The 12,079-nt window shown below is 38.6% G+C and overlaps 1 protein-coding gene across 1 annotated transcript in view; it reads left to right on the plus strand.

Annotated features, from left to right (window-relative positions):
• The window catches only part of LOC124775038 (DNA polymerase alpha catalytic subunit), a 256,724-nt gene that overhangs the window by 130,520 nt on the left and 114,125 nt on the right, over nt 1–12,079 (plus strand). The window contains exon 16 of the mRNA XM_047249816.1: nt 4,050–4,233. Within this exon, the coding sequence (XP_047105772.1) occupies nt 4,050–4,233 (184 nt within the window). The remainder of the gene's footprint in view (nt 1–4,049; nt 4,234–12,079) is intronic.

Here is a 12,079-nt window from a genome sequence, read left to right on the forward strand (position 1 = left end):
TACCGATTAGATTCATGTGTATCATTGTTACATAAATGGCATGTAACTGTGCTGACCCGTGAACATTTTTGTGTTTTATAATCATAACTACTTAGAGTATAAAATAGAGGTATGGCAGCATTGGTGTTTCCATCAATCTATGTGCTATTGCACACATGAGAAATAACTTAGTGTAGTCAGTGCCAAAGTCTGTCAGAACTATAACACTGTTAACTGGAAACTTATCCACTTACACAAAAATCCTTAACTTTAAGTTCATATAAATGCAGTAAGGGCACTGTAAGAGTGAAGACAGGATGTTTCACTAATCCTGTTACAGACTTCTAGGGGTTGTAGAGAGGACTTACTGGATGTAGTTTTCATAAGGAACCTATGTCTTGAAATGCACCATTTGTATATAAAATAAGTTTGAAGATTAGATCACTTTCAAATCTCCTGCTTCATGGTAAATAGTTAAATTGAGAAGAGGGTGCCATCATCTATCTCTGTTGTAGTTATGACATCACATACCATTTTCATTTGACAACAACAACAGCTGCGAGACTCTCATATGCTCACAAGTGGAAGGGTTGGCGGCGGTGCTCCGCAGACATGCCATACTGTTGACTTGGAGGATAGGACATCCTTTGTCATGTAGAAGAGAAATTGGCAAGTTACTCAAAACAGTGTCCATGCTATGGGCATAGGTTCCTTATCACAACTTCATCTGTTATGTTCCCTTTACAACCTCTAGAAGCCTGTATTAGGGACAGTGAAACACAATTATTTGTATACGTCTTTCAAAGGCAAGTGCTCTACCAACTGAGCTTCCCAAGCATGACTCTTGACCCATCCTCACAGCTTTACTTCTGCCAGTACCTCACCTCCCACCTTCCAGACTTCACAGAAGTTCTCTGCAGAATTTGCGGGGCTAGCACTCCTGCAAGAAAGAATATTGTGAAAACAGGGCTTAGCCACAGTTGGGGGGGATGAATTTTTTACACCGCAGCTGTGTGTGCACTGATATGAAACTTTTTGCTGGATTAAAACTGTGTGGGAGACTGAGACTCATTCAGCCCTTCAGCCCTTGTGAGGCAAATGAGGAGCTGCTTGAATAAACAAACAATGGCATCATCATGATTCATCTACCAGCAATAACAGCTGGAGGGTTTAGTGACAAGGCCCATGACCATAGATCGCTCCTTGTACTGCTTTGTAGGCAGCAGCCTGTCAGTCAGAACTGGATTAAGGCCAAAGCTGTGAGTGGTGTTTGTTTTCACATTTTATGTTATCTCGTTGAGGTTTAAGGCTGATTTCAGAATCCCCTTATTCGTCCTTTGGACAATGTTGTAAGTCCTCAGAATTTGAATGCGTACTTCTCATTTCCAGAAAATGGGAGGGTGATTGCTCCATGGGCTAGAAACTTTTACAAAATACATTGCTTTATGTGATCAGAGAAAATTTTCAGCTATACATCTGATGAACAGATATTAACCACTTTGTGTCTTCCTACAGAAGCGAAATGGATTTTGCAGGATCTCTTTTGCCAGCTCTGCCATATTGATGCTCTCCATCTCTGCCTTCATTGCCATTGGGCATCCCACATTATAGGCTAGCTCACTTTCCCTCACCTATTTCAAGGCAGCAAGCAATTCTTCTCTCTTTCATTTGGATCACTGGGGTTCTGAGCCACCCTGCCACTGGCAGGCCTAATCCATCATGGTGAGGTGGGGGGTGGGTGGGGGTGGAGGGGGGGGGGGGGAGGAGATGCTATTGTGTTGGAAGAACAACAGTTTTTTAAACTGATTTGATAGGGGTTGGTTCTGCTTGCATTTAATCACAGTGACCAAAGGGTTTGCTTGTACGAAGCCTTATTTTGGTGGCAGTCGCAGGATAAAACATAGCAAAATTCTTATACTTTTACTGAGAGAATCTGTTATAATAAATCCGATTCCTGTGTGGTTCAAGGTTATATAAGAGAATGCTTAACTTGAAACGAGTGGCACCTGTCAGTTGATGATACGGCTTCTTAAGGGGACATGTATGTCCTATGCCGCCAATGTTAAATTATCGAATTTTGTGACCCATTGTCTTGGAAACTTTTTAAGACACCAATTTACAATTTTCCATAATTATTGAATGTGCCTTTCTGGAGACACTGAGCTGGAATTATTACTAAAATTGCATTGTGGGGCATGTTAGATTATTTTTTATTCAAACACTCAATTTTTTGACAGAATTTTGTAAATAAATGTACATAAAAACTAAACAACTCAGGATATTTTAATTATTCTAGTTCCATATGTGTTGAATCTCACACTTGTCATGCTGTGAAAATTTCATGTCTCAACCATCAGTACTTTTTTAGAAATCGAGTCATTTATTGCAAAAAATGTAGTTCAGAATTATTGAGGTTTCAAACTTTTTTATTACAAATTCTTATACAGACCTATATTTCAGCAACTTTTATGAACTAGAATTGCCCTGGCCCATAGTCTGTGTCTTCTTCAGTGTCACAACAGCCCAGTGCTTGCCGCCTCCTTTTCTTTCTTGCGTCTTTTGTCATTTGTTGAGCAGCTAACTCTGCTCATCCAGTTCCTGCAGTCCTTTAGCTGTGTTCTGTCCAGATCTTACCTTTAACTTCTCCAGAACCAGAACGCTTAGTCATTTTATTTATGTATAAAAGGCAATAGAAGTTAGCTTACTACAAAAATAGCTTTCAACGAAAACTATATCGCAAACAAAGGGCTGATTTGTTGATTCATAATGCCAACTTTTGAGACGTAGCAGTAGACACAAAACAAAGCAATTCACAGCCTTCTAGACTGTGTAGTTCCAAGATTGCCAAGATATGACTGCTCAACTGTGGCAGTATAGGTGTGGCTGCAAAATTTGACAGTCACACATCAACATTCAAAATACTATTTGAAGATCTCACATTTGTCTGATTTTAATGTATTATATGCCAAAATGTTCAGGAAAGTCCAAAGTTCATTATGGAGTAGAAAACAGAAAATGTCAAATCTCACGTACAATGTCCCCTTAATGTGTTTAACGTGAACATAATTTGATGTGACCAACGTGAGAAATAGTGAGAGATTCGAAGAAAACCTTTGTACAATTAGAAGAGAGGAGGGAATTAGCAGTCTCTGATAATTTAGTAAATGACATTTGTTACGAGTGTAGATGGCAAAGAGGATGATTATGAATGTGAACCACATCTCAGGCCATGATAACTTTAGAAAGCACCGTATAAACTGTCAGTCTGATTCTCATGATTGAAACCTGAAAAGTGAAATAAAATTAGTCAAAATGATGTTGCTTATCATCAAGAAATGTCTTGGGCTTGCTATCAGAGATACATGAGGAAACAGTTACTTGGTAGCAGGCATTCCGTAGCAGGCATTCCATTCTAAAACCAAAGGATAAAACAGTAAAAAGAATGGAGTCATTGACAGGCACACAAAACAGAATGAAAACTTATTGGGGGGGGGGGGGGGGGGGGGGATGTGCACACGGTAGCTCATCAAAGGATTTGAATTTGGGCGAAACCCAGCAAAGTTTACATTCTTTTTGTGTGCCTGTCAGTGACCCAACATGTCAAGTACTCGGCGAGTGTTCTCCTTTACCCTAAATTATTTACATTCTGTCATAACTTTCCTTACCAGATTTGTGCTATTTACTTTGTTATTTGGTTCCCAAGTAGCTGGCCTTTGTCATTGGAGATCAATTTTCATGTGTGCACCAATTCCATAGACAGGTAGCAGAGTGTACATGTCTTTTTGAAATTTATTGACAGGAAATATTGACATTTACAGGCAACTTGGTATGCATGGTCACAATTTACATATTTTTATGAATTTAGTTATTGCCTATGTGCTATTTTATGTGCATGTGAAACAGTTGTATTTGTATTTGTAATATTTGGCTTGATTTATAAGTAACACACCATATTTTGCCTATGATTAGGAGTTTTGGAAGAATTGTAATTTACAATTAAAGCAGTTGTTATACTATATTTTATTTTTTGCATTTTATGATGTGTTACCAATAACACAATTGAAATACAGGTTCTAAATGTTGATGAAAGTAAACGTTGGGACTTGACTGCTAATGAAGTGCGTAATCAGTATAATTCATCGGAGTCACTGGTACGCCTTATATCTCTCACAATGCAGGATGCTGCTTTCATCCTAAGGCTCATGTGTGACCTAAATGTTTTGCCCTTGGCACTTCAAATAACCAATATTGCTGGTAAGTACTGTGAAAAAAATTATTATATTTTGTGGACTCTGGAACTGAAGTTTTAGTCAGAATAATCCGTGAAATAAATTGTACTTCAAATGCTTAGCTTTATAAGAAAAGTTGTATGTGGCTGTCTTACATCTTACAAATATTCAGCCACAAATATTAGTTGTGAAAATAATCATTAAAAAAGGGATGCTGTTAAACATTGGAAACGCTAATTCAGACTTTTGTTCCTTTATTTATGTCATACACAGTTTCGTTTTATTTGAAATTATTTACAGTGAAACTAGTTCCCTAGTATCATAAGTCAGCAGTTTAATTACCAAAAGTATTTGATTCTGTCTGTCCAAAGGACGTTTTGTTGAAGAGACTTACACTGCTGGAGGAGCTTTCGTGTAACCTTAAAAATCTTTATTTGAAACAACCTTGAACTGGTTCATCTCAATGATTAGAACACTTGCTACAACTGATGATGATGATCAATGATAGGAATTTTGGGAAGGCAAAGGTTGATCGCTCACTAGACAAATGGGTCTTTGATATTGACAAAATACTGTAAGTGTTCAAAAAAAATTATTGTTGTTTCTTGCCACAACAGTTAGTGCTGTGATTAAAATTAAAATATTTTGCCGTGTGCTATTTGTCGTCTGCGGTGGTGCAGCAGTTGCAGTCACTGGCTGTCAAACAGGCCATAGTTTGATTCCCACCTTATGCAGTTATTTATCATTTGAAATTTATGGTTTAAGGAGGTTTTTGAGACTTTGTTATTCACGGAACATTGGAATTTGCTAGAACTTTCTTCCGTGTGAAGTGTTAGTTCTTGTTGACAGCCCTGGCGTCATAAGTGGTGGTCAGTTCTGGATTCTATGCGAAAATATAAAACATTAAAGGTAAAACTCTAAAGCTAACAAATCTCCATAGATTGGGGGCCAAAGAGCAGTAGACAGACACATAGTTACAAATGCTAAATCTGCTTTGTGCAGCAGTATACCGCTAAATCCTCAACTAAATGGTGAATGATTATCTTACCTGTTTTCATTTTTTGTGTTCCTCCCACGTTACACTTTACAAATGCTGTGAGCACGCGTAACAGCATAACTGGTAGAACCGGAAGAAAAAAGATTATTTGGTCAGTTCTCTAAATGTTGTGCAAAAATGGAAATAAAAACTTGCCTGAACGCCCGTAAGTACAACAATAATCAATTGCACTGAGAAAACCATGGATTAATGGGTGCCATATCCATGGAATTCGATAAGCCACTTGTGCTCCCCTGGCCGTGCTAAATGGTGAGCACTTCAGGGAGCTCAGTGTTCATTTGCTGGGTATGGGTTTAGCAAACCAGAGTTGCATTACCTGGGGACTGGCAAACCCTGCCAGTCCTCCGTAATCGTGAGCTGTGTGCGTACTTCAGCGACTGCCACGCAGTGCGGCAGTGGGACATTATGCGTCACAGCGATTGAGGATCTCGACTTCACCTCCCAGATCGCGATGATGGTATAATTGTCTTTAATATATGTAAAAATGAACCTCAGTCTCAAGGTATGCTGCACACTAATGAGATGCATTGCTGTTGAGGAGGAACATTCATTCCTGGGCAAACTCTGGGGATGTGCCTCACCTCTGTTTTGTAAGGCGTACCCTGCCAAGCTGGGCTCTGTCTGGGTGGATCTTCATATCCGTAGATGCTCGTGGGAATACCATGATGAATCCCCAACTTAAAAACCTTCCCAACACAATGGGTGCACCATTGGGAGTACTCGCAGTCATTCTTCCAAGAGACTGTGGAAGGCTAGTCCTTCCGATTCTCTGGTTGTCTGTAGTAACAGGGCTCAAGAAGTCATAAATCAGTATCTTTTTCTAATGATCAACAGGAAGACGGGGTCATTTAAGAAAGTGCCCCTTTCTATATCCATAAATGTTTAGAAACATTAAGTGGTACCTTAAAATCCATTAAAACGTCACCAAGTGGTTCCTTCTTCATTGAAACCAACAGATCAAAGCAGGTGGAACTCCTAATGAATTGGGGGGGGGGGGGGGGGGGAATTGGGTGATTATGATACGGTTGTTGAGATGCACATCTTTCTCACCAAGGATGTAGTCATATGACGTACTGTTGTGGACAGGGATACCTAATCCTATGTGATGGTGCAAGTGCCAGTGATTTGGCCACACAGTACTGAGCTGGAGACGCGAAGCAACTTGTAGGAAATGTAGGAAGGCAACCCATGAATCTGGCACAGACTGCCTGTGCCCAGCTGTATACATCAACTGCTTTGGGAGTCAGTCAGCCTGTGGAGCCAAGCCTGGGCAACATTTGCTGAAGAGCGTAAAATATAGGAAATACAAACTGCCAGCTTAAATGGTTTACCCTTAAAATGTATGGAAATTGCAGCATTTTACGGTTTTACAGATGGACGGTGTCATTTTGCAACTTCACAAAAAAAAATATGAAAAGTTAACATTCGATGTCACCCCACTTCCATACAATTGATTATTTGCTTGGGTTAAAGGCAAGTCTACGATAGTTGACAACTCGTTGTTTGTAACGATTGGTACTTATAACTGTGTGATGTTTGTGTCTTCATTGGAAAGGAATTTAAAGCCTGGATAACAGTTCTTCCATGTGAATCTTATGTGTCTACAGGCTCTGCGCTGCAAATTCTTTGTTCCGCTCCATTTGCTTATTGTTATTTAATCCATATTCTTTGACCACATATGGACTAATTACATTCATTTCACATGTGTGTGTGTGTTTGTCTGTGTGTGTCTGTGTGTGTGTGTGTGTGTGTGTGTGTGTGTGTGTGTGTGTGTGTGTGAGAGAGAGAGAGAGAGAGAGAGAGAGAGAGAGAGAGAGAGAGAGAGAGGGGGGGGGGGGGCGGGGTACCATGTGCATATTCTTTGTTCACAAGGTTGACGTCACGTTTTAACCTTTTCGTGACCAAACTATTTTTTGCTCAGTTTTTTAAATGTTTGTTTTGTATTTTGCTTAAGGAATAGCTTCTAAAGTGAAATGTATAAAAAGTGTATGATTGCTATGACCAGTTTTTTTAAAATATTTTAAGTAGGACTTACATGTCCCATTGGTCATTAGGTGGGAGTATTGCATAGGTTTGAATAAAAACAGAGCATAAGAGAGAACATTTAATTTCAGCTGCAACTTTTACAAAAAAATAATTAATTTTTGTGACAGTTTAAACAAATACAAGGGTTATATTACAAATGATGTTTGATGTTAATTTTACCAATGCCGATATCAGGAACATTTATTTTCTATGAAATTTTTCGAAGCAGGGATGTGCACGTAGAGGATCTTTGCAGTGTATGCACATCATGTTGGTTCGTACTTCCTTCTGCTTTGTGCTGCAGAACCTGCAGCGTTTCCTCGTGTCTTTTACTGGGAAATGTTTTACAGCTTGACACCTGACTTGTTTCTTCTTAGAAAATTCGGTGTTCCTCTTCTTTTGATTTCATGACCCGCTGTTAGTTGTCTGATAAGCGAACTGTGAAAGGATAACTGGTTATGACCTCCTCCGTGCTTACAGTTCCACATTATGAAACTGTTAACAATTGCCAGGTCAATTACGAAAAAGAAAAGACGATGCCACCACTTTAGAGATCGTCTTCTAATTGCATATCTCCCACACATCTGATCAAAGCGATCCACACCTCCCTTAAGTGTATTATACTCGGCAACTGCTTTAGGACAGAATACCTCTGATGAAGTACCATCTCTGTTTTTCCTATTGAGGAACGTTACAACTTTTGGGCTATGATAAGTGCGTAGTATTGTCACAGTCTTGTCTTGCCATTTTATTGCTGAGACACATCCCTTTGTTTTGAACTTAAACTGCCCCCATTGCAATTTGTCTTGTTTCTTCATCATGCCTGGAAGTCCCTTCCTGTTTGTCCTCTTTTCATTTGGTGACTTCATCAGGTTGTATGATATGAAAAAGTTATCAAACACAATTAGTCGGTGAGACTGCAGGTGTGATTCAGTAAGATGGAGCACAACATTTTTTCCCAAAATGAACAATAGTCTTGGGTGTGCTTCTTTCCGGTATACACCTCGAACTGGGTTATGAAACCTGTTTTTGAATTGGTGAGACACCAAATTTTGTAACCTCGTTTTACATACTTCATTGGAAGCTACTGCTTTATAGAAAAGCGCCCTTTGAATGGGACCATACTTTCATCAAAAGCCATGATACTTATGGAGTGTGTACTTTTTTCAAATTGTTATTGATAGTGTCACTTATTGGGCGTAATTTGTGTAGTCCATCATAACAAGCTCCACCTCTTGGTACTGCTGTAGCATTGTCATTGCAATGAATCTTTTCAGTCAGTTTTTTTAAACCTAGTTTTACTCATTAGTTGAGAAATTGCACTTACACCTAAAAGTGGTCGGTGGACGGATAGTGACTTGGCTCAGGCAGCCTATGTATTCCCATTAGAATGTGAATGGCAATAAAATATTTTATCTCTTCAACATCAGTGTCTTTACAATTGCAGCTGGCCTGTCTTACCCTTTTACCTATAGTAATGTTGTCACAAATTTGAGTTGCATAGAGGTTAGTTTCATCTTTGATCTTCCTCAAACAATCATCAGTAAAAATTGTAAAAAAATAATCTATTTCTTTATCATTTTGTCCAAAATCAAACTTCATATCTGCACTTCCATAAAGAGATGCTGATAAGCTTTCAAAATAAGTTATGGTGTCAGTCCACTCTGTTTCAGTTTCATTGGCATGTTTGGCCCCATTCTCTTGTTCTGCACACACAATAACTTCCTTTGCAGTGTCATTGGTAACTTTGACGACATTTTCTTTTACTGCACACGCGATACCATCATTTTCTGCCACCTCCAGTCTAGCACTGTCACCATTGTTGTGACGACCATAGCTAGGTGGCTCAGCCAATGTCGTATGCGGTGTAGTATCAATAGATGTACTATTGGATGCATCAAGATGGGTGAGTTCATCTGCAGCTTCATCCTCACTTGCTTCGTCTGAAAATTCTTCATTATCAGGAAGCGAAAAGTAATACTCAAGAAGTCCTTCATCTTTCAGACGTGACATTTCTAAAAAGAAAACGGAAGTAAGGTCTGCATTGTTGTTGTTGTTGTTGTTGTTGTTGTTATTTGTATTATTATTGTATGAATACTTTACTGTGCCAAGTGATGTAGCATTGCACAGAGAAAGAAATAAAGCCAAAATGTCGAATGTATAACGAAATTATAAATAATATGTGGGACAAATATGTCCCACTGACCACGTGATTGATATTTCATGCAGTCAAAAACTAAAACCTATTTACCAAGTCACTGAAATACATTTTACACTGAAATTCCATATAATATTTACAAATAAATGATAAGAAACACAATAATTACAGTTATTATGCTTACCTTGCTTATTTACAAAAGAAAAGTTGAAAAATATGCAAAAACTTTCACAGAAGTGATCAAACAAGTTCACTGCATCAAACAACTTCCAGCAGAATGCAGCTGTTTGGCGGGAAGAAGTCTATAATGGTTTCAGATAGTAGCAAAGGCTTCCAGTAGATGGTAGCACACCACAGATGTGGGTTTCTGTTGTCCCGTTGGTTATGAAGCACGAAAAAGTGAAGTGGGACACAAATGTCCCATGGGTCATGAGAGGGTTAATGGTTTAAGACTTTGTTTGCTTTGACATGTTTCTTTTGATATTAATATTGCACATGGTCGAAGAAACAATTTAAGTAGTCATGTGAAGTGCGGTTAACAAGTAAATTATGTTAATCAAAGAAAGATAACAAGAAAGTCAACACCTCTTTTGCCAGGTCTGGAAACATTGACAGTGATGTAATTAGGACTGAGTGTCTGGTTTTACTTCCTTTTTGATGGAACACAGTGGCCCTCAAGTCGGGTGATCATGCTGGTGCTTTATTTCAGATGATATTTCCCACATAAGAAGTTGTAAAGAAATATAGGTGTGGTTGCATGAAAATTATATGTGTTGTGAATAAAATGACCAAAAAGGCGTCATCTGAAGTTGTTAATTGCCTTCGGAACAGACCATTTTCTTTGGCAGTGGCTGGGAGCAATTATACAAATGCCAAGTTGTATCCTGTTATTACATCCTGTGATATCCCGCGGGACCAAACAGTGAGCACTGTGCTATCCATACCAACATTAGATGGGGCTCAACAAGGCAAAAGATAGGTTACATGATCTTACCACAGCTGATTTCTCATAACATACCAATTGAAAACTTCGGTTTTCTGCTCTGACAATGCTCCTGTTATGATAGGACACAAAAATGGGGTTTCAGCAGTTCTGAAGGACGTTAAACCAGGTATTGCCATCATAGGTTGCATTTCCCACCTGATTAATCTAGCAGCTGGGAAAGATGCTGGAAGATTACTTGTGAAGTGGATGAGATCCTTGGTGATATATTTTATTTCTTAGAGAAGAGTATCAAGAGGAAAAAACACCTTCAGAAATTTCAGAACTTGCACAATAAAGAGGCAAAGAAAAATCTGAAGTATGTGCATACTAGGTGGTTATCTTTAGGCAGAAGTTTGTATAGACTTTTGGACCACTGTGATCTGCATCTTTGTTTTTTCAAGGAGGAAGTAATATTAAGGACCCAAAACATTTCCACAAGCTTGACGTCTTTCAGAATACCTAGAGTTCAACAAAGTGGGTCCAAAGAGTATCAGAAGAATAGAATTCTTGATTCTGCTACTACTCATGCACCTAAAAGAAAAATATATTCTTCCAAATGTGTCGAACCTATCCTAAAAAGTAAGACTTCTGCTGCAGCATGTGATGAAAAATTATTTATGTTCCTTTACTCAGACTTGGACAAGGCCTTTTGCCCTTTGCTTCTTGTGACTATTCCTGTATTTGACAAATTGAATATTGCCCTTCAGACTTGTTCCCCACAAGATCACTTTTTATTACAGCTCCTAATGGATTTGCTGAAGCAGTTGTTCACCAGGTTTGTGAAGCCCAAAATCGTCAAAATCTCGTCATTGCTTGAAGTTGAGTGCAACTTGATTCAAAATGAAAGAACTCATGACATCAAAACATAGTGAATGATCTCCAGGATACAGATATATTCCTTTTCTTTTCATCAGTGAGATACTACTTTTGTACTGCCTGTAACTATGTCATCAACAAGTTTCCACTCAAGGATGATGTGTTAAGCACACTCAAGCTACTTGGTTAGAAAAATTGAAAATGTACAGTTTTCTTCCATTTATGTTTTCTTGGGATAGTTTCCTATCATGTTATGCAAGGAAGAGAATGAAACTGCAGATGAGGTGGTGAATGGGCTTCAAAGGAAGTTAGAGCTATTCAGGTAGGTGACAATTTGGTTACTTATCAAGGTGATACAAGTGATTCCAGTTGGGAACTTGGAGAGCGGATGAACTTCATAAGTATAACCAAATTTTTAGAGTAATGCTCTCTATTTTCACCACACTCCATAGCAATGCAAGATCTGGACGCATTTTCAGCCTTGTGAAGAAAAAGAGAACAGAGTTCAGATCACCCATGTCCATTGACTCTCTTGAGTGTATTTCTGTTTTCAAGACCAGGAATTCTGGTCCCTGTTATGATAAATCATTTTCTCAAGACTTTTTGCAAGAAACGAAAAAGGCCATGACTATGACTTAAAAGTCGAACTAGCATGCGATTTGCAGCGTCCATTATATTATTTCTTGCCCATTTTACATTAAACAAGTTTTATTGTGTAAAGCCTCTTTCAGTTTTCATAGATCTGCTTAATTTATAAAGGAAGTTCTGTTGTGTATGCTCCAAACCAATATTCACCATGCCTGCTGCTGTTTAACACGGATTCCTTCTTG

Source organism: Schistocerca piceifrons, chromosome 2 (assembly GCF_021461385.2).
Source record: "Schistocerca piceifrons isolate TAMUIC-IGC-003096 chromosome 2, iqSchPice1.1, whole genome shotgun sequence".
In the NCBI taxonomy this organism is placed as follows: Eukaryota; Metazoa; Arthropoda; class Insecta; order Orthoptera; family Acrididae; genus Schistocerca; species Schistocerca piceifrons.